The sequence below is a fragment of the Erythrolamprus reginae genome, chromosome 2 (assembly GCF_031021105.1).
Source record: "Erythrolamprus reginae isolate rEryReg1 chromosome 2, rEryReg1.hap1, whole genome shotgun sequence".
Taxonomy (NCBI): Eukaryota; Metazoa; Chordata; class Lepidosauria; order Squamata; family Dipsadidae; genus Erythrolamprus; species Erythrolamprus reginae.
In genome coordinates this window covers 226,973,540-226,995,548 of record NC_091951.1, presented here as the reverse complement: position 1 = coordinate 226,995,548, position 22,009 = coordinate 226,973,540, and the positions used below count along the sequence as shown (strand labels likewise).

The window sequence follows — 22,009 nt, the reverse complement described above, 5'->3', positions numbered from 1 at the left end:
CGTGTTAAAATTAATCAAAACTTGACATATTTTAATGTTTTTTTAAATTCTATTATTTGATGTTTTTTTAAAACTACCTTTTTTTTAACAGAAATTTAAGGAAATTAGTTATAACCTTCTAGAAATGGCAGACCTCTCAGACTTTCAAAGAGGCCAAATTGTTGGTGCTCGAATGGCAGGCGCTAGTGTAACAGAAAGTGCCCGAATGTTTGGTGTTTCAAGAGGTAATGTCTCAAAATTAATGACTGCTTTTGAAAGAGAAAGGAAAACGTCCTCAGCCAAACACAGGTCTGGTCAAAAGTCGAAGTTGTCTGAAAGAGACCATTGGACTCTAAAGCGAATTGTTAGAGCGAATTGCAAGATCACAGCTCCTAAAATCGCTGCGGAGCTCAGTAGACACGTCCAGAACCCAGTTTCCACAAAAACTGTTCAAAGGGAGCTTCACAAATCTGGATTCCACGGAAGAGCTGCAATTAGAAAACCTCTGCTTTCAAAGACAAATGTTTCAAAGCATTTAGAGTAGTGTAGAAACCACCAGAAATGGTCCCTTGAGCAGTGGCAAAATGTGATTTTCTCTGACGAATCATCATTTACCATTTTTCCGACCTCCGGCCATGTTTACGTTTAGAGACAGCCAAAAGAATCATTTCATCCAGACTGCCTTCTCCCAACCGTCAAACATGGTGGGGGTTCAGTGATGATCTGGGGTGCTATTTCTTGAAAATCTGCAGGGCCAATGATTTCCCTTCATGGAAGAATTAACAGCCATCACTATTTAGGAATTTTGGCCAACAAAATTCATCCTATGGTTACAGAACTGTTTCCAGAGGGGGGGGGTGCTATGTTTCAAGATGATAATGCACCAATCCATAGAGCAAGAATTGTTAAAGAATGGCACGAGGAACATTCTAATGAAGTTCAGCATCTCATCTGGCCAACACAATCACCAGACCTCAACATTATTGAGCATTTATGGTTGATATTCAGGTAAGAAGTTGATTTCCACCACCATTGTCTCTAAAAGAACTGGAGGGTGCTTTAACTGAAGAATGGGCTAAAATTCCTTTGGAAACAATTCACAATTTGTATGAATCAATACCTCGGAGAATTGAGGCTGTATTTGCCGCAAAAGGTGGACCAACAGCATATTAAAAGATATTTTGATGATTTTTCAAGGTGTTCCCATTTGTATATGCCCTTTTATTGGCAGGATAATGTTTTGCCTGTCCGGCTGACCATCCAACAAGACAATAAACAAAGACACACAGAGAAGCTTGCAATAGGCAAAATGTTTCTTTATGTACAAAATTGGTTTAATGCCACAGCAACTGCAAAACGAATGCTGGTTTATGAGTCCAAGGGTCAGGGTTAACGACTCAAGTCAGCAATAAAAGTCTCTCTGGCTTGCATCAGCCAATTACTCACTTGACCTGAGTGTCAGAATTCCAAAAGTGTCCAAAGTGAAAACTAAAACCACGAAACATCAAAGTTTCTGTTCCTTTCAAAAATGAACAATAATCTCCCATCCTGCCTTCTGCAGCCCTTCCCTTTTTAACCCTGCTGCAGCTGTGACTTAGAATTTCTGTCTGTGTCTGTGCAGCTGCTTCTGGCATCCCAGCATTCTACGCACCCTGACATTTAGGATGGGATCATCCATCACCCCTTCCTCGTCTGACTCCGAGGAGGTTCTGACTGGAGATCCTACAGGCTCTTCAGGTGTCTGCCTCACCTTCCACATCAACCTCTCCGTCCCCTTCACTGTCTGACTCTTCGTTAAGCCAGACAGGTCTTCTTTGATTGGACCCGGCTCCTCTGAGTCAAAATCAGTGACCAGAGGAACTGGCTGTGAGCCAACCACAGCAGATAATGTCTCTGCTTTTTAGTAAACTGTATAAAAAATAAAATAGGTAAATACAAAAAAGTAAAATTATCATGGTTTGGAAGAGCTGCAATTATAAAAATGAAGGTTGTATCAAAAAAAAATTATTATTTTTTGGATGATACCAATTAAATTTTCGGATCAAGAATTAAAGCGAAGAGGTTTCTGGACATATATTGTAATGGAGGTAAGAGCAAGAATAAATAAAGCATTATGGTATGAACCATTAAAAAGGGTGGGCTGGGTCTTCCAAATGTTAGAAAGTACTGGATAGCTAATCAATTAAAGATGATTCCAGATATTATAGCATTAAGTAGAGATTTAATATGGAGGGATGTAGTGTTGAAAGAATTAAGGGAAATAGGAGATTGTATAGAAACATATTGTTTTTAAAGGGATATTTTAAAAATTGCTAGGAGGAATAAATGGAAATATCAGTTAATGCCAGGAATTTCTCCCTTAACACCGATGGTGGAAATAGAGAAATTGAAGATTGAATTGAAAGAATGGATTAGTAAACTAAAAGAAAATCAGATATATAAATGTCAAGACTGAAAGAACAAGGTAAAGAATATAAACCAACTAAACAATGTTTTAACATATATTAAATTAAATTGTTTGAATTCAGGGCTGGGTTCTAACTTACCTTGCCTCCGGCTTGCTTCCTCCCATGCCATGAGAGCGTGAGAGGTATTCGGCATCTGAAAACACATATGATGGCACCTATGGTGAGAGAGTTGGTTTGGGGGCATGGCCAGCTGCCGAGAGAGCTGGTTTGGTGAGTGGGGGAAAATTCTCATTACAGGTTCTATAGAATCGGGCCGAACCGGGAGCAACCCACCTCTGGTTGAATTTAATACAATTAGAGAAATGGATAAAAATGGAAGGAAAATTTGAGGAGAAAGATAGACAGTTATCAAAATTTGAAATGATTATAAAAGAATATGAAGTGAATGAAGAACATATAGGTAAAAGAAAAATTGGGAAAATATATAGAATATTAACTGAATTAGAAGAGCAGGCAAAAGGTTTTAAAATTAATTTGGAAATCAGATTTAGGAGAAATAAATGAAATAAATGATTATGATTGGAAAAGTATTTGGAATAGATGAGCATATAAGAATATGTCAGTTCGAGTTAAGAAAAATGGATAGAAAGTTATATGGAAGCGGTACCTAACAACCTAAATTAAATCAAATAGATGGTAAATCTACGGAGTCCACAGAGAGGGGCGGCATATAAGTCTAATAAATAAATATGCAAATATTTGTTGAAGTTGCAAGAAAGGTTGGAACATATAAACATATGTGGTGAGATTATGATTGCATTGGCATCCTTGAAAGACCATGGTATCATGCTCTGGATTCCCCAGAGCATGAAGTCTGGGTAGGTTAGTATGGATTGTGATAGTGCACAAAAAATGGGACATGGTGTTTAGAAAAATTAGGGCACTTTTGAATATAAATTGAGATATGTTACTGAGGATTGCATTAGTATTGCTGGTGGAAAAACAGGCTATAAAAGAAAAAGAATTGATTATAAATTTGAAATTTGATGACGGCAGCTTGATTAGTGATACCTAAAATATTGGAGACAAAATTGGGATATTCAAAGAAATGAATGATATAATGAAATTTGGAGTATGGCAATAAATGATAAATTAACAACGGAAATTAAATTTTTAAAAGGGTTGATTTAAAGCAAACAATTATAATGAAATACGGGGGATTTTATAAAAACAGTGTTGGTGGAAGGCAAAGGGAATAAACCTACTCAACATACGTTGTTTTGGAGAGGATAAGGGTGTAATTGGAATATATTGTATATCTTTTAGTTGTTATAGAACAAATATAAGGGAAAAAATGGTCTCCAGGGAGGGGGTACACTGTAATACAGTGGTACCTCAAGATACCCTCGTCTTACGAACAACTCGTGATACGAACCCGGGGTTCAGAAAAATTTTGCCTCTTCTTACGAACTTTTTTCGAGTTACGAACTGGCGTTCGGAGACTGCTGGGAAGCCGCGCGGTTGTTTTAAAAGGTGACAGCAGGGCAGCGGGGCTTCCCAGCAGCCTCCCGAACGCCGGTTCGTAACTCGAAAAAAGTTTGTAAGAAGAGGCAAAATTTTTCTGAACCCCAGGTTCGGTTCGGGAGGTTGCTGGGAAGCCCCCCAGGCCGGCTGTCACCTTTTAAAACAGCCGCGTGACTTCCCAGCAGTCGCCGAACGCCGAACACGGAAGTTCGGGTTTGGCGTTCGGCTTCGGGAAGCTGCTAGGAAGCCGCACGACTGTTTTAAAAGGTGACAGCCGGCCTGGGGGGCTTCCCAGCAACCTCCCGAACCCCGAACTTTTGCCGAACTTCCGGGTTCGGGGTTCGGGAGGTTGCTGGGAAGCCCCCCAGCCCGGCTGTCACCTTTTAAAACAGCCGTGCGGCTTCCCAGCAGTTGCCGAACGTCGAACGCGGAAGTTCGGGTTTGGCGTTCGGCTTCGGGAAGCTGCTGGGAAGCCGCACGGCTGTTTTAAAAGGTGACAGCCGGGCTGGGGGGCTTCCCAGCAACCTCCCGAACTTTTGCCGAACTTCCGGGTTCGGGGTTCGGGAGGTTGCTGGGAAGCCCCCCAGCCCGGCTGTCACCTTTTAAAATAGCCGCGCGGCTTCCCAGCAGTCACCGAACGCCTTTTTTTGCGGGTTTTTTTTTTGGTTGCACGGATTAATTGACTTTACATTGTTTCCTATGGGAAACAATGTTTCGTCTTATGAACCTTTCGTCTTACGAACCTCCCCCTGGAACCAATTAGGTTCGTAAGACGAGGTATCACTGTATTTGTATTTTTTCCCTTTTTAAAAAATATGTACTATATTTGTATTATTTCTATTTAAAATAAAAACAAAAAACAAAATAACAAAAACTACCTGTCTCCAAATAGGAAAGATGCCTATTGCTTGATTTTATTATATTTATTCAGATAATATTTATGCATTAGTTATTTTGAGTGTTATCTCACTTTACTTTGTATTCTAGAACAAATATTTTGTATTAGGTAAATTATTAATTTTACTATGAAGATCAAGAATAGATAAAAATTATACTTTTCAGTTATTAAAAGAAAATAATTGGGCTTGTTTTTGAAAGTATATAAGTATTTGGTAAAGTAAAATAGATAACTGCAACTTATTTGAAGAAAGTATAGCTAATAATTAAAATTATACTCTTAAAAATAAGCATCATTGTGTTTCAACACTACAAAACACGATTATCTATTACTATCGCATACCTCTTTGCAATAAAATATAGCAAGTTTCGGTATTATTTAAGGATAATTGTTAATTTTGTGTTAGCAAGGTAGAGATGACTGCACGTTCATGATGGTTGGTATATTTTAGAAGAATCAATGTAACAGACAATCTGCTTACTCAAAAAACTTCATAGCAAATTATATGTGAATATTTTCTAGACAGATGTGTTCATGGCAAAATACTTTTTGAAACTTTTACACCAAGTGTCAGTTAAAGAGATAGAGAATGTGCTCTGCACTTTCATATCATTTATGTATTGTCCATAATTAGTTTGGAGAAAATTTTCAGCCTAATAATAGATTTATGGGTCTAAATTGTTATGTGATATAAGGAGGGATGTTCACCCTTGAGAAAAAACCAGTCAGTAGTTGAATAGTCTATTATAAACAAAAGCAGATTTGTGGATTATGATCTTTGTTGGAAAAATTGGCAGCATGATCAGTGTATGTGTTTATTGGAAGTTGCTCTTACTCTATATGCCAAATGTTTGAGAATTATTATTATTTCTTTATTCAGTACTGCTGCAACATGGAGCTGATCCAAATATTCGGAATACAGATGGAAAATCAGCTTTAGATCTTGCAGATCCTTCTGCAAAAGCTGTACTTACTGGTGAGTATATATGATTGTTAAGACACATATAATTAGTCTTCTAAAGTTCTTGAGATAAAAAGAGAACACTATATGTGTTGATTTACTGCTATTAAGGGATCAGAATCTACTTTGCTTATTGTGCTTACCTTTAGGCATATGATAGGACTTGGAACTTGTAATTTAATGGTTTTGGTTAAAGTTAATAGAACTATAAATATTCTTTAAGAAATCTGAAAAATTTTTAAAATAATATTAACAGCAAAAGCTAAATAAAACAGATCCTTGAGAAGTTATAAACTACCATATTTTTCGGTGTATAAGATGCACCTTTTTACCTTTAGAAAGTGCTTAAAAAATTGGGTGTGTCTTATACATGAAATGTTGCTGAGGCTGCCTGGCAGCCCCCGTCGAGAGGCTGGCGATTTGGCCCTGACGATGGGCGGGGTGCCGGGCGTTCACAGCAGAGGGCGCCAGCTATGGAATTCCCAAGCTTATCTCTGCGGCAGGCTGGCTGGCATTGGCCCAGAAGCCCTCCTGGCAGGCCGAAAAGCCGCTCAGGTGAGCATCGCCAGAGCTTTTCAGCCTGCCAGGAGGGCTCCTTGGCCAACAGCAGGGGTCCCGGCTGGCAGAGACAAGGCAGGCACGCCATCTGAGTTAGACGGTCTTGAAAGAGGCGGCAGCGGCAGCGGCAACTACTGAGGTGACTTTTTCCCCAGCTGCCTTTCCATGGCGGGAGCGGCGGCGGCACTCCGGAGCTTGGATGAGCTTGGACCTGCCACTGGCCATGGGGTTCCTGGTGCTCTGGCTAAGGATCACCCCCTTGCCTCTCCCCCACCCCTCCTCAGCCCCAAGGGGGCTTTGTGGAAGAGGTGAACTGCACCCTGTCGCCTGCCTGCCCTCCCTCGCCAGCCCGCTGCCCGGCTGGGTCTCCTGCTTGCAGCAGGCAGCCCACTTCACCGATCCATCTGTCGCTGCGGTGGGCAACGCCGGGACTGCTTGGCTGGAAATGAGATTGTTGGACTTTTAGACAAAAAGAAACAAGATGAATAAAAATATGAGTGAAACTTGGGAACAAATTGCTTCGCTAATCCAGGGTTTCAAACATACCTTGACAAGAGGATGTGAGGAGATTATGAATAAAAAGCAGAGCATAGATGAAAAGCTGGAAATTATGACACAAAAGACAAAACCATGATGTCCAGGAAGAGGTGGAGTTAACTGAAAAAGCAGCTGGAAAAATGGAACACACAGATCAACAAGCAAGAAGATAAGATAAAAAGGAGATATAAATAATAAGATAAAAATGGTTGATGAAAGAGATCAAGGGGAGAGTATTTTAAGGGAAGTTAAACAGGAACTGGAATTGCAGGAAGAATTGGGAGAGAAGCAGGGATAAGAGTAGATAATTTGAAACTTAGACAACGGAATAGGGTAGAAAAGGGAGAAATATTTGGGGAGAATATAAACTTTTTTTATTTTTCTCTGCTTTAAAAATAAAACATATATTGATACAAAACACATATTAATTACATAACAATATATACATATCTGAAATTTTCTTATCTAATACATCCTAATGGAGCATTGCGTTTCTCAGAGTGAGCTTCAGGTCTCCACCTTATCACCAGTGTTAAGGAGTCACTCAAAAATGGCTTGAAGGAACAAACTGTTTATTAGGATTAAAACTCAGTCAGCTTAAAACTCACATACAAGCAGCACTAAATATGTATATATCAATATCCAATCAGAGCCTAGCAACTTCTATTCACACACGCTCCCTAGTGGCTAGCCAACACAGCATTGAGTTTCTATATTCAATTAAATTTTCATAAATTCCTCTCTCCATTCTACGTATTAAACAAAACTGAATATTTAAAAGCTAAACGAAAACATTTTTAACAACTAAAAATTTCTCTAAATAAACTTCCATAGCATCCCCTAATACTCCAACACTGAAACTATTTAAGAAATAGCATTAACTTTAAAAGGTTTTCAAATCATATCTACTTTAAACATGTGTTATATGATTAACTAGTGCTGCCACCAAATCTTTTCTCGTCATCTGGGTTATAACTAGTTAGTAGTAAAAAAAAATTACATTGTTTCTTAAGTGTAAGTTACCGTATATACTCGAGTATAAGCCGACCCGAGTATAAGCCGAGGCACCAGTTTTTGCCACAAAAAACCCTGGGAAAACTTATTGACCCGAGTATAAGCCGAGGTTAGAAAATGCAGTGGCTACTGGTAACTTATAAAAATGGAAACCAATAAAATTACATTAATTGAGACATCAGTAGATTAAATGTTTTAGAATATTTATTTTAAAGAAAACCAGTAAATTAGCTCTGTAAATTTAAAAGAGGGTAAACAAAAGCAATCTGGTAATAACAATAAATTAAAAAGTAAAAAAAGTAGCTCAATCAGCAACCAAGCTAAAACCTATTTCTAACCCTAACCCAGGGCTCTTTAAACTTGACAGTTTTAAGACTAGTGGACTTCAACTCCCAGAATTCCTGCACCAGCCATGCTACTTCAGGAGTAGGAGTTGAAGTCCACAAGCCTTAATCTTTCCAGATTTGGAGACTCTTGCATTTCTAACCCTAACCCAGGGCTCTTTAAACTTGACAGTTTTAAGACTAGTGGACTTCAACTTCCAGAATTCCTGCACCAGCCATGCTACTTCAGGAGTAGGAGTTGAAGTCCACAAGCCTTAATCTTTCCAGGTTTGAAGACTCTTGCATTTTTAACCCTAACCCATGGGTCTTTAAACTTGAGTTTTTAGAAGCCTGGAGAGAGTTCATGCCGTCTGTCCCCCCCTTTAGCTTGCTGGCTGGCTCGTTGGCTGGATCTCCCACCCCTGATCCTCCTTCCTCCTTGTCTCCCTTTATTGCCCCATGTGTTGTGCAGGGAAGCAGATTTGCTAAAGAGATCCACTTGGTACGGCACCAAGGAAAGGAGGAGGAGGAGAGCCAGAATAGCCCACAGCCACGGGGGGGGGGGGGGGAGGAAGAAAGGAAAGAGCTGTCCTCCTCCTCCTTCCCCTGCTGGCGTACCAAGCGGATCTCTTTAACAAATCTGCTTCTCTCTCCAGCTGGAGGCTTCTAAAGCCTGGAGAGAGTTCATGCCGTCTGTCCTCCCCCCTTTAGCTTGCTGGCTCTCTCCTCCTCCGTCTCCCTTTATTGCCCCATGTGTTGTGCAGGGAAGCAGATTTGCTAAAGAGATCCGCTTGGGACGGCAGCAGGGAAATGAGGAGGAGGAGAGACAGAATAGCCCACAGCCGTGGGGGAGGAGGAGTAAAGGAAAGAGCTGTCCTTCTCCTCCTCCCCCTGCTGGCGTACCAAGTGGATCTCTAACAAATGTGCTTCTCTCTCTGGCTGGAGGCTTCTAAAGCCTGGAGAGAGTTCATGCCATCCCCGTCCCCCCCTTTAGCTTGCTGGCGGGGCGCCCTCTTGTGGTGATTCGGCGCCCTCTTGTGGTGATCCGAGTATAAGCCGAGGTCGGTTTTTTCAGCTCATTTTTGGGGCTGAAAAACTCGGCTTATACTCGAGTATATATGGTATGTATTTTAACTATTTTTAATTTCCATCTAATCATAAAACTTTCCCCAAATTTTATAGAAGTCCAAATCTTCTTTATCTTTATCAATCTATTCGTCTCAGCACAATCCATAATTTTTCTTAATATTTCTCTTTCGGTTGGTATCCTATTCAATTTCCAATTTTGTGCATATACAACTCTGTCCACAGTTACTATATGTATAATTAAATATGTTTCTTCTTTATTGAAAATACCCAGGAGAAATCCCTGGTTTAAGTTCAATAGTCCTTTTAAATATCTTCCAAATCCAATGTTGAATTTGTATCCGCCTCTGAACAGGTCCACCATGTATGATAAAAAGAACCGGGCTTCTGACCACATTTCCAACACTTCATCAACTTGTTTTTAAACATTTTTGCCAATTTTTCTGGTGACAAATGCCATCTATAAAACATCTGCCACCTGTCTATTCTATTGTATGTCCTATATTCCTAGAAGGGAAAAAAACACTGCTCAAAAAAATAAAGGGAATACTTAAAAAACAGAATATAACTTCAGGTAAATCAAACCTGTGAAATCAAACTGTCCACTTACGAAGGGACACTGATTGACAATCAATTTCACATGCAAATCAATTGTGCAAATGGAATAGTTGTGCAAATGAAATATTCAATGAGAATATTTCATTCATTCAGATCTAGGATGTGTTATTTGAGTGTTCCCTTTATTTTTTTGAGCAGTATATTGGCCAAGTAGCGCAAGCAGATAGAGAATATGGAAGGCAAGCTAAGAAACAGATAATTAAAGCTTTAATGCAAGTGAGACATGATGGATAACAAAGGGGAACATTTCTTAAAAATAATAGTGAGACAAGCTAAAAGAGGGTTGAAAGTTAGAGAAAGGGGATTAATGTAATATATATTTTCAAGGTGAATTAATATTAAGATGGGAACTTAGGCTGTTGATTATGATAATTTTGAATGTTTGAATAATACAGTGATGGCTACAATAGAAACCTTAATAGACATTTGCTGATTGCTTCTGGTCTCTCATGTAGACCTCACTATGTCACCTTCGGTGATTTGAAAGCAGCCTTCGAATCATTATCTAGAAGATAATTTATAGAGAAAGATGATGTATATACATCTACAAATTATTACTAACTAGTGGGTCATAAAAATGCAGACATACAGATCAGATGTGCCATTATTTGTGACCTGGAGAAACAATCTGAAATTGTTTTCTTTAATATCTCTTCTAAAGCATGCATTCTTATGGCTCATTTTTCAGTGTTTTGTGTCTCACATAGCTACCAAAAGAGACCTTTGAAGAATAGGAATGTCGTCTCTAAATCTAATTGTACCCTCCTGCCCAGACTGCTTAAAGAAAAAACTTTTTAGAGAAACTCTGGATGATGTCCTAATTGAAAACACAAAGAAAGCCATGTTCTTAATTACCATCATCACCCCCACCAAAAACAAAGCAGGAATAGCGGAATGCCGAGTTATACCTCCTTCCCCCCCCCCCCCCCCATTTTACAACATTCAAATAGATCTGCAGAAGAGCCATGAAACATTCGGGGGTGGGTGATGGCAGAAATTCCAAAATAGATTTTGCCAGAATGTCAGGCGGAATTCCTTATTCATGCATAGAAGGGTGGGGTGAGTATCAATTTAGTAACTTAGCTTCCCTGTGTGTAGAAAACTAATGGGATTTTCAGATATCTATTCACATGAAATTTCAAATGTATGGATCCCAAAGATGCATTTCAAATTTTTCATGCCCCCTTGGCATCCCAATTCCCAAGTTTTCATAAGACAACCAAACAGCATCTGATCCTAAAGATGATAAGATGTACAAGCTATCAGATAAGCTTAATGAAGCAAGAGCTTCTCTGATCTATACTCCATAGTCCCAAAACTAGGATTGGTGCATTATCTTTGATCTCATGCAAATAAATCAACATATCAAATGCAACAAAATAAAGGGGGGGGGGCTTCTTTTGACACAGAGCCACCAGGAAAAAAAAAATGCCCCAAATCAGTGGGTTCACCTTAATGTGGCTTTCTGGACCACACCGTTATGAATCCACCACTGCCTCACAGGCTTCAGAAAGGCCTGTGCGCATGCCCAGGGGGTAGTGCAGGGGGGTACATGCGGGCGGGGGGGGGGGAGAGAGGGAGGGAATGTGGGCTAGCACATCTACATTCATACCTTTTGGCATGTGAACCAAAAAAGGTTCACCATCACTGTGCTAGTTGTTTCCAACTCTATGGGGCAGTGCTTTTCTCTCTTTCAAAGCTGAAGAGCCAGCGCTGTCCGAAGACATCTCTGTGGTCCTGTGGCTGGCATGGCTATACACTGAAGGTGCATGGAATGCTGTTACCTTCCCACCAAAGATGGTTCCTATTTTTTCTACTTGCATTTTTACATGGTTTCAAACTGCTAGATCAGCTGAAGCTGGGACAAGTAAAGGGAGCTCACTCAGTTACATGGCCCTAGGCCAGTGACGGCGAACCTATGGCACAGGTGCCACAGGTGGAAAGCGGAGCCATATCTGCTGGCATGTGAGCAGTTGCCCTAGCTCAGCTTCAACATGCATGTGTGCTGGCCAGCTAATTTTTGGCTCGCACAGAGGCTCTGGGATGTTGTTTTTGGCTTCCAGGTAGCCTCTGGGGGAATGGGGGAGGGCGCTTTTACCCTCCCCCGGCACCAGGAAAGCCTTTGGAGCCTGGGGAGGGCAAAACACAAGCCTATTGGGCCCTCCAGAAGTTACGAAACAGGCTGTTTCTGGCCTCCAGAGGGGCTCCAAGGGCAGGGGAAGCTGTTTTCACCCTCTCCAGGCATTGAATTATGGGTGTGGGCACTCGTTCATGTGTGATAGCACAAACCCATGCTCTTTTGGCACCCAAAGGAAAAAAGGTTCGCCATCATTGCCCTAGGAATTCAACCCGCAGAACAGCTGATGACGAGCTCAGTGCCTTAGCCATTGAGCCACTGTGTCCCTAAAGTGACAATAAAGTTAGTCTAAGTCTGCCACATGATTAGTTCACCAGAAACATTTTTGTGAATATTTTCATTTTGTTTCTCTTGAAAAAGGAGAGACCATGTCCATAGGAAATACAGGTAGTCCTTGTTTTACAACCATTCATTTAGTGAGTGTTCAAAGTTACAACAGCACTTTAAAAAGTTACTTTTTTTTCACACTTTTACACTTACGACCATTGCAGCATTTCCATGGTCAGGTGATCAAAATTCGGAGGCTTGGCAATTGGCATATATTTGTGTGTTTGCAGTCTCCTGAAGTCACGTGATCACCTTTTGCAACCTTTTGACAAGCAAAGCCAATAGGGAAGCCAGATTCACTTAACAACCATGTAACTAACTTAACAGTGTTGTTGCAACGTCTCCTGTGCCTGACCTGATTTTTCTCCTCCTTTTCGTAGTACACCAAAGTGATTGAAGAGGAAGGGATTATTAAAAAGTAAGCTGGCACACAATGGGGACTATATATTGAAAGGATAGTATGATGGCTATAGTTGGAACTACCAGAATTGCTATCTACGAGGTCATGTGATGTCACACTTTATGATCACGTTGCTTAGTAACAGAGGTGCTGATCCCAATTACTGTACTTAAGAGAGTACAATCTGTAATTATGTGAGCACCAGAGTGAGCATTCCAAAGGGTAGGGAATGGGGACAAAGGAAGGCTGAAGTAAAAGTATAAGCGCAGTTGCTGTCATTTGATTTTTCTTTTTTACTTGGCGACTGCATCAATTAGTGGCTAAGTTGTTGATCCTAGTTTTGGTTGCAAAACAAATATCTGTAGTTGTTTGGAATATTTCATTCATACATTACTCTAGAGAACTTAGACAGTTCCCAGTAATTTCACAAGTTATTCAGCTCTATTTTAAAGTACAGAAGAAATCCTATAACCACGGGTGTCAAACTCAATCACGTCACATGTTGTATCATGACATATTGCAGCATTTTTTGCCATTGCGGAGCTGGGTTGGGTGTGGTCTGCACATGTTTTGTAAAATGAGAGCAATTATCATATGAGAATATATGGTTGTTATATATATAAGGTTGCTAATTACTGTATTCATTTGAAAAGATTCAGTCTCCTGCCACCATCAAAATACATCCTCCCTAAAATGGGAATGTTATTTTTGATTCACTGAGAATAAGGTGAAAGATTTACGGGATTGAGCGGCATAGAAGTCGAATAAATTAAATTAAATTAAGTTAAGTTGCAGGTAAGAGGCTATGTAAAAATAGACACTTTTTAGACCTTTTTCATTGGAGGGAAAGAGAACACAGTAGGAAAACATAAGTTGTCTCAAGAGGGAGGTTAAAGAAAGTGCTTTGTTGAGTATGTTTTCTTCCAAATTGTTTGATTTTTTTTTCTTGCAAAATACTTTGCTGCAACATCCAATAATGGTTGAAAGTGTCCCAACATCAAAGTTGCCTATTCTGACATTACATGAAGTGATTGAACCGCGAAATGGAGCATTTGATTTCTGTTTGTAAATCTTTCAAGTTCAAACTAGGCTGGCTGAGCAGGACATTTTGACCACATAATGTTTTATACACCTTTATTTGATAATAATGTTACTGTTTGAGAATGTATGAGAAGAAGCAATAGCTCAGATTGTCATGTATATTTCCTATTAATCGACATATTACAGTTCAACATAATTAACCTCATGACCTCACATCCTGGACGTAAACTGTTTCAACTCCTACCCTCAAAACAATGCTATAGATCAGTGTTTCCCAACCTTTTTTGAGCCGCGGCACATTATTCATATTTTCAAAATTCTGGGGAACACTGAGGGGGGGGGGGCTAAAGAAAAGTTTGGACAAAAAAATCTCTTCCTCCATTTCACTCTATTTCTCCCTCCCTCTTTCTCTCCCTTCCTTCCCTTCTTTCTCTCTCTCCATCCCTCTTTCTTTCTTCCTCTCTTTTTTGCTCTCTTTCTCTCTCCCTCCTTCCCTCCCTCTATGTCTTTCCCTCTCCCTCCTTTCCCCCTCTCTTTCTCTCTCTCTTGCTTTCTTTCCCTCTCTCTTGCTTTCTTTCTCTCTCATTCTCTCTCCCCTCCTTTTTCTCTCTCGTTCACCACGCCAGCAACAGAGAGAAAAAGAAAGAGAGCTGGAGAGAGCGTGGAGGGAGAGAGCCGGCGGCCGTTGTCTTCGCCTCCGCCCGCCGGTTCTGCAGCTAAGAGGCAGCAGCCATCAGCCCCCTTGCCCTCCCAGACGTCCCCAGCGCCCAGCCACGCGCCGCCTCCCGTTAGCCCGGCTGACTTTTCCCTGCTGCCGTTTTCTCTTCATGGCGCAAAGCCAGTCCTGGACTCCCGGATCGCTCGCTTCTCCGGCCAGCAAGCCGGCTGCCCGGAAAAGCATCGCATTTTTTCAATGTGCGACGCTTTCCTGGGCAGATGGCTTTGCTGACCGGAGAAGCGAGTGATCCGGGAGTCCGGGACTGTGTGGCTTTGCGCCATGAAGAGAAAACGGCTCGGGCCGCAGGGAAAAGTCGGCCGTTTTCTCTTCATGGCGCAAAGCCATACAGTCCTGGACTCTCGGATTGGTCGCCCCAAGGCAGGAAGTGGCGGCGGAGTAGAGGGGGCAGATCGTGCCCCAAGACAGAAGCGGCGGCGGAGGAGAGGGGGCAGCTTACGGGGAACGGTGCTCGCAGCTGTCCCCCGGCTACTGCGGCGGCGGCGGCGGCGGAGGAGAGGCGGCGGCGGCGGAGGAGAGGGGGCAACTTACGGGGAACGGTGCTCGCAGCTGTCCCCCCGGCTACTGCCAGATGCCGCTGTTTCCAGCGCTTTCCTGCTGGGCCCCAAAGAAGGAAGGTGGGAAAAAGGAGGCGCGAATAATGAAGCTCTCCTTTTTCCCGCCTTCCTTCTTTGGGGCCCAGCAAGAGAGCGCTGGAAACAGCTGCATCGGGCAGTAGCCGGGGGACAGCTGCGAGTGGGAGCTCCAGGTCCGGGGCACCGGCGGTCCGGCACTGGCAGCGCCCCGCCCAGCTGGAGCTTCCCTAGGCTTCGCGGCACGCCGCGGCACACTGGTTGGGAAACGCTGCTATAGATCACTACAACTAGACACAACAACAGGTATTTTTACCAAATACCATTACTCTGCTAAACAAATAATTCCTTCAACACTGTCAAACTATTTACTAAGTCTGCACTACTATTAATCTTCTCATCATTCCCATTACCCATCTCCTCCCACTAATGACTGTATGACTATAACTTTGTTGCTTGTACCCTTATAATATATATTGACTGGTTCCTAATATGATTGGATTGCTTATTTGTACCCGAACTATCATTAAGTGTTGTATCTTATGATCCTTGACAAACGTACAGTATCTTTTCTTTTATGTGCCTTGAGAGTAATATATCAACATTTTTGAATTAGAATCTAAAGAGACTTTTTCCCCCCAAAATGTCTTTCAAAGAGAACAGCTCCAGAAAGCAGCATTTTCTGTAACTAGAGATGGAAACACTACCATTAAAAAGCCTATCATTAGTGGTAATCGGTCTAAATGGTAGCCCAGAAATAGAGCCTCTGTAAATCTTCAAACATGAATATCATTCATTGACATAAATCATAGTTTTACATATCCTTCAAATAATCAAGCTATGATGATGTTTAAATAGTTAATGGCTTAAATAAACAAATTGGACATGGAAATAAAGCAACTATCTAGTATTCAGATATTCCCATTTGGTAACTGAACTTTCCAGGCTCCCTTCAAAATCTGTCCCATACAGAATAAATTACAGAAATTAGTCTTAAGTTCATGCATCTCTGACTCTAGATAGCATCACATTTGTTATATCATCTACCACTACCATCTGTGATTCCACACAAAAATTCTGAAATTCATCCAGTTACAAAATCTGGTTCTTAAGAAGTGGGCAACCCCATCCAATATTAGGAATTCTGCTACCAAGATTTTTTCCCATTTGCACAGACAAATGTTCAGGCTGGATATGGTGTTTGTGTTCACCTATCAAGTTTTTCCCAAGGATCTGGAATAAGCAGATTTTGTTGTTTAATAGTACAGGTAGTCCTTGAGTTATGAATGTAATGGAGTCTGCCAATTATAAATTGGCTTTGTTGGAGTGAATTATGTAAAATGAACATGAAAACTCCCTGCTTTCATCCATGCATTTGCTAATTGTGCCAGATGTTAAGTAGACATGAAGTGTCTTGGTTGGGAAGGCCAAAGGGGCCTAGGGAACAGTCCACCTCCTTAAGACCACTGAAAATCTCCCTGACTCACTGAGATATCTCATACAATTGCTTTCTGCACATCCTTACTTTGTGAAGATCTAGTGAGTTGTCTTCAGCCTCTCTGCAGCGCAAGATCATAAAATTGCGCTGCCTCAAAGCATCCCGTCAACTTGCAGACATTTTATACCTAGAGTGAAATGTTCTGGCGCCATGATCTCGCAGGACTTCAGGCTGTGAGATCACGGCATCAAGAACATTTCACTTTTGATGCACGAAAAGGATTTGCAAGCAAGTTGGATGCTGGAAGCAAAATCGTCCCACTCTCAAAGAAATCATGGCAGAGAGGTGACAGATCTTCACAAAGTAAATGAATGCAGTGTGGCAGGATGGGAGGAGGAAAGCAATTGTGGGGAATGGCGGGGGGAATAGGCAGGGTGAATATTGCAGTGCCTCTGCTATCGTTGATAAAGGTGAACAACTACTGTGGTGCTGCAACTTTCATAATTTCAGGACTGTGTTGTAAATACTTGTGGGGTTGTTATTGTGTAATTTCACACATTCACTGAGTGAACGGACGTACCTAGAGGGTTGCCTATATTAAAGGTCCTGTTGCATGATGTAAATTGTTCCAAGTAAAGTTGTTTTTTACAATTGATAGATGAGGATTTGTTAATTATGATGATGTTCAAGTGATGCTCCATATATTTTGAGATTATATCTAAATAATGTATTACTATTGGTATTACTTTTGCTTTCTTGTACCGGCCATTTTACTTCTCTTAGCAGGCCTTTATGTTTTGTGATTTTTCTCCTTTTTCCCCTTTCCCCCCCTTCTATTCTGCTGTTTGTAGGTATTTCAGGTAATACCGGAGATACAGTTCACTTAGCGACTGTTCAAAATTATGATACCCCCTTCCACCAACTACTTACAAACCAATCCTGAAATTATGAATGTAGCAGCACCAAGGCCTTCCAAACCATTCACACTTATGAACAACCGTAGAAGCACTGTAACATTTGTCCTGCCTATTCCCTCTGCCCCATCCCCCTTTTCATAGTTGACAGTGCCTGCACCATTTTGATTAAAGTATTGGGTCCTTGGATACCTATAATTATCATGCTTGCCAATGAACTCTAATTTGTGTGAAAGAGAGAGAAAAAAGAGGGAGATATTGGTACACAAATCTTGAGTATATAATAGATACCATAAAACTGGTGTAGACCACCTTTTGGTAACTTTAGAATCATAGAATCATGTGACTGAAATGGAACTTGGAGATCTTTAAATCCTACCTCCTGCTCAAGGCAGGAATTTTATACTACCCCATTCAAATGTTGTCCAGCCTATTCTTGAAAACCTCTAGTGATTGAGCACCTACAACCTCAGGAAGAAGCTATTTCATTGATTAATTGCGCTCACTGTTCTGACTGAGGTTGTATCTCTCTGACAAATTTCCAGCCATTGCTTCTTGTCTGGCCCCCTGGTACCCTAGAGCAGTGTTTCCCAACCTTGGCATCTTGAAGAGATCTGGACTTCAACTCCCAGAATTATCCAGCCAGCGAATGCTGGCTAGGGAATTCTGGAAGTTGAAGTCCAGATCTCTTCAAGTTGCCAAGGCTGGGAAACACTGCCCTAGAGAATGTTAATTTCATCTTCTTTGTGACAGCCTCTCAAGTAGTGGAAGATAGTTAACCATGTCCCACCAATCCTTCTCTATGATAGGCTAGTTATACCTATGTCTCTCAATCATTCATTAATGCCGGTAGGTTTTCTTAAATGTAATCACACTAACTCCTCCTAATTATTTAAATAGATCTACTCCAAGCATAACTAAGTCAGGATTTAACTTAGCTGCTTTTTCTTAATACTAAACAGGACACTATTACATTTCAGACTATACTTGTACAGAGTTGTTAAAATTGATGTGGCTTTGTGGAAGTATACATTATTTACTATTATTTAAAAGAAGATACAATAGCACTGGGCTTCCTCAGATCAAGCATTTATTTAAAAAAATTTCTTCATTTTGTTATCTAGAACAATAATAAAGCAGTCTTTAAAAAGTAAGTCTTTGAACTTGGAATTTAAATTGGAACATTCTACAGACATTTATAATTATTGACTTACTTCCTTGCATCTAGTTCAATAAAAATCTGCATGTCTCTCCCAGCAATTTGCCTCCTTGCAGCTAGTTTTAGTTTCAGTTTAGCAGGTGGCAAATCATCTGAGAGTCGGGAAGCTGATTATGAGTTGCTTGGCTTAACAGGCTGTTTGCTGCAACGAGGTAAATTGCTGGGAGGCAGAGGCCAAAGTGTGGGGTGGGGTGGGGCTACATTTGATGTATAAGACGTATCCACGTTTTCACACTCTTTTTGGAGGTAAAAAGATGCATCTTATACTCAGACAAATACGTTAACTAAGTTCCATTTCATGCTGAATAAACTAAATTATAAATGTATCTTAAATAGAAAATGATCTTTAAATAGATTTTTAATCCCAAAGCATCTTATTGAAATAAATTCGATAAAAACAAATATTTTTAAAAATCATCAATTTTTTTCCACCCTGCTTCCAATTTCCAGTACCAATGTTTCAAAGGGTAACTTGAGACTACACAAAATTCATAGATATATGGTTTAAAATTTGTCTTCAGTAGCATGTTACAGATACTAGGTACAAAGGAAAGATAACAGTTCTTATTTGTTTTCAAACATGACAAGGGGAAAAATAGAAAAAAATAAATTGAATGAAATTGAAAAAGAAAAAAACACATTAAAGATTCTCAAAATACTAATAGGCTCTAGAAAGCAGGTCTTCTCTATCATAGTAACTGCCTACTGGAACTATACAGTATTCCCAAAGATATGCTTGTCCCAATTCTGATTTAAGCAAGCCAATTGTTCTCTCCTCTCTGAAAGCCTTAGGATAGAGTAGGTAGCAGGCCCCTTGTACCATGAATAGTTAACCAAAAGCTGTTTTATTTATTTTTATTATTGTTTTGCAGAGTTTTAAATTGTTTTTAAATGAATGTTATCCAGAGTAATTTTATTAATAAAATATAAAAAATATAAAAAGAATTTACAAAATATTCACAGGAAAAATAAAAACAGTCTGCCATTATTTTAAACTGTTCACATTAGATTTGAACAGATATAATGATAATGATATGAGAATTTAGGACTTTAAGACCTAATCAATTGGCAAATGAATAACAACTAACATAAATCTCTAGCAATTAAGAGTCTGAAACCGTTTATCTTTAACTTTATAGTCAATCAGGTAAAATTTCATCTTTTAAAAAGTTAAATTGAATGAAATCCTAACACTGAATATGGTAGAAGACTATCTGTAAATTTATTGTCCATAATTTTTTTCTAAATTAAATGAAAGTCAGCATCAGGCTTATTTTTAGATATGAAGTTATTTTTGGCATTGATACATACTTCCAAAGCTTAATTTGCCAGTCGTCTCCAGAAATAATTTATTGTAACTTTCAGTGACAAGCATAGAGAATCCTGATAGTGGTTATGTGTAATATATGTAAAGCTTTAATCATGCTTTATAGAAATATAAGGCTTGGTAACAGAAAAGCAGGTGGCCAGAAAAGTAAATCATTATTTAGAAATCTTATGAAGAACTACCTTTCAAAACCGTTGAGCTTTGTGATATGACTATCAGATATGGAAGAATGATCAAATCTATGAAGATTCTAACAGTTTTTGTGTGTGTTTGAATTCAGCGTTACTTACTCAGATTTCAATTTCTGAATCATGTTTCAGTAAGAATGTATAAGTTCCAGTATGTGGCTTGAATTTAGTATTATAAACATTTCAAATTCAGTGAAGTCTCTAAATATGTCACATTGGTTTTGTAGTTGTAGTTTGAAAAGTTTGCTTATTTTAATATATTTTTCTTTTTTTGTGACAGAAATCTATTTATCATTATTTTGGCTTCTTAATCATGATAAATATTCTGTACTTGTGAGAGTAAATTGTAACTGCAATTTATATTTGTCAGAGTCATAAATATGAAAGGCCGTTTCAGTTTATCAAAAGCTTTCTTCATATCATAAATATTTGTGAATACATATTTACTACTTTTCTGGTTGATTTTATCAGTAGTCAAAATATGTCTATAATTCTTTCATATGTCTTTGTGATAAATTTACTCTGAGCAGAATAAATTAGTTTCTATTAAAAAGACACTTACTTTTTCTGAGTGAGGATAGTCATGAAAAGTTTAGTCTATCTTCAATAAGGAAATAAATCACATGAATCTAGTTGGGTGGATTGTTCCACTCCTTGTAAATTAGAAACACATTTGAAACCAAAAGTACTCCTCAATTTTTTTGTACAAAATCCCAATTTGCAAAGGAATAAGTTGAAATTTATGTCATCTATATCATTTATGTCAATTTATCTTTGATGTATAACTTAACATTTTTGTAAATAATAAAACAAATGAAAATGCCATGGGTATAAGAATTGTTACCTTAAACATGGAAAGACATTGGATTTGAGTGATCTCTCAACCAGACTATTTTAATTGGTATCACAAATGCCTCCAGTCTCATAATCAGTTCACTCAGCCAATGTGAATGGAGGAAAGTACTGAGGCATTTTGTGTCATTGTGTGCAGCACAGTTAACATGGATAAGAGAAAGAAAAGCAGTTGTCTGTGGAGGAAATGAAGAAAGTACAGTAATAATCAAACACGGTAAAGACTCCAAAACTATCTCCAAAGAGATTTTCATTCCTGTGACTATGATTATTAATATTATGAAGAAATTTAAGATCCATGGGACTGTAGCCAACCTTTCTGGACATGGCTGCAAGGGAAAAAATATTCCCAGAATAAATAGAAGGTTAGTGGAAATAGTGGAAAAAGAACTAAAAAGAACTAACTAAAGAACTATCAACGTATAATAACATCAAATTTCATTATCTATCATTGATAGATTTCTTAAACTTAAAGACTTAAAAAGACCCCATCTTTGAAAAACAGATAATAAAAGCTAGACTGGAGTTTCTTAATGTTGACAAGCCATAATTCTTCCAGCCAGCTTCCAAAAGGCAAAGACAGAGGAGGAAGCTGGATTTGCTTAATAACTCTGTGATTGATTTAATTGTAATGTTTTGCTTAACAACCATGGCAAAAAAAGTTCGTAAAATCGGGCACGACTCATTTAACACTTGCCTTCTTTGTGATGGTAAGTTCAGACTACCTGTACTTGAGAGAAGAAACCTATCTAAGACCACTGGAGAAGATTGCTCAAAAATGAGACAAATTATTAGTTGAGAAGTATAGTTTTATTCAGAGTTACAGGAAGTGCTTGACTGCAGTTATTGCTCAAAGGGGTGTTTCCATGTGATCTTCATTTATTATTTAAAAGAAGAAAAGTTATACATTATGAGCAAGATGCTGTTCTTTGGACTGTGGAATAAAGAATGA

General features: G+C 39.4%; 1 protein-coding gene across 1 annotated transcript in view; it reads left to right on the top strand.

The window, feature by feature from the left end:
- Positions 1-22,009, top strand: part of TNKS (tankyrase) — a 102,956-nt gene that overhangs the window by 12,410 nt on the left and 68,537 nt on the right. Inside the window, exon 3 of the mRNA XM_070742135.1 lies at positions 5,690-5,785. Coding sequence (XP_070598236.1) covers positions 5,690-5,785 — 96 coding nt within the window. The remainder of the gene's footprint in view (positions 1-5,689; positions 5,786-22,009) is intronic.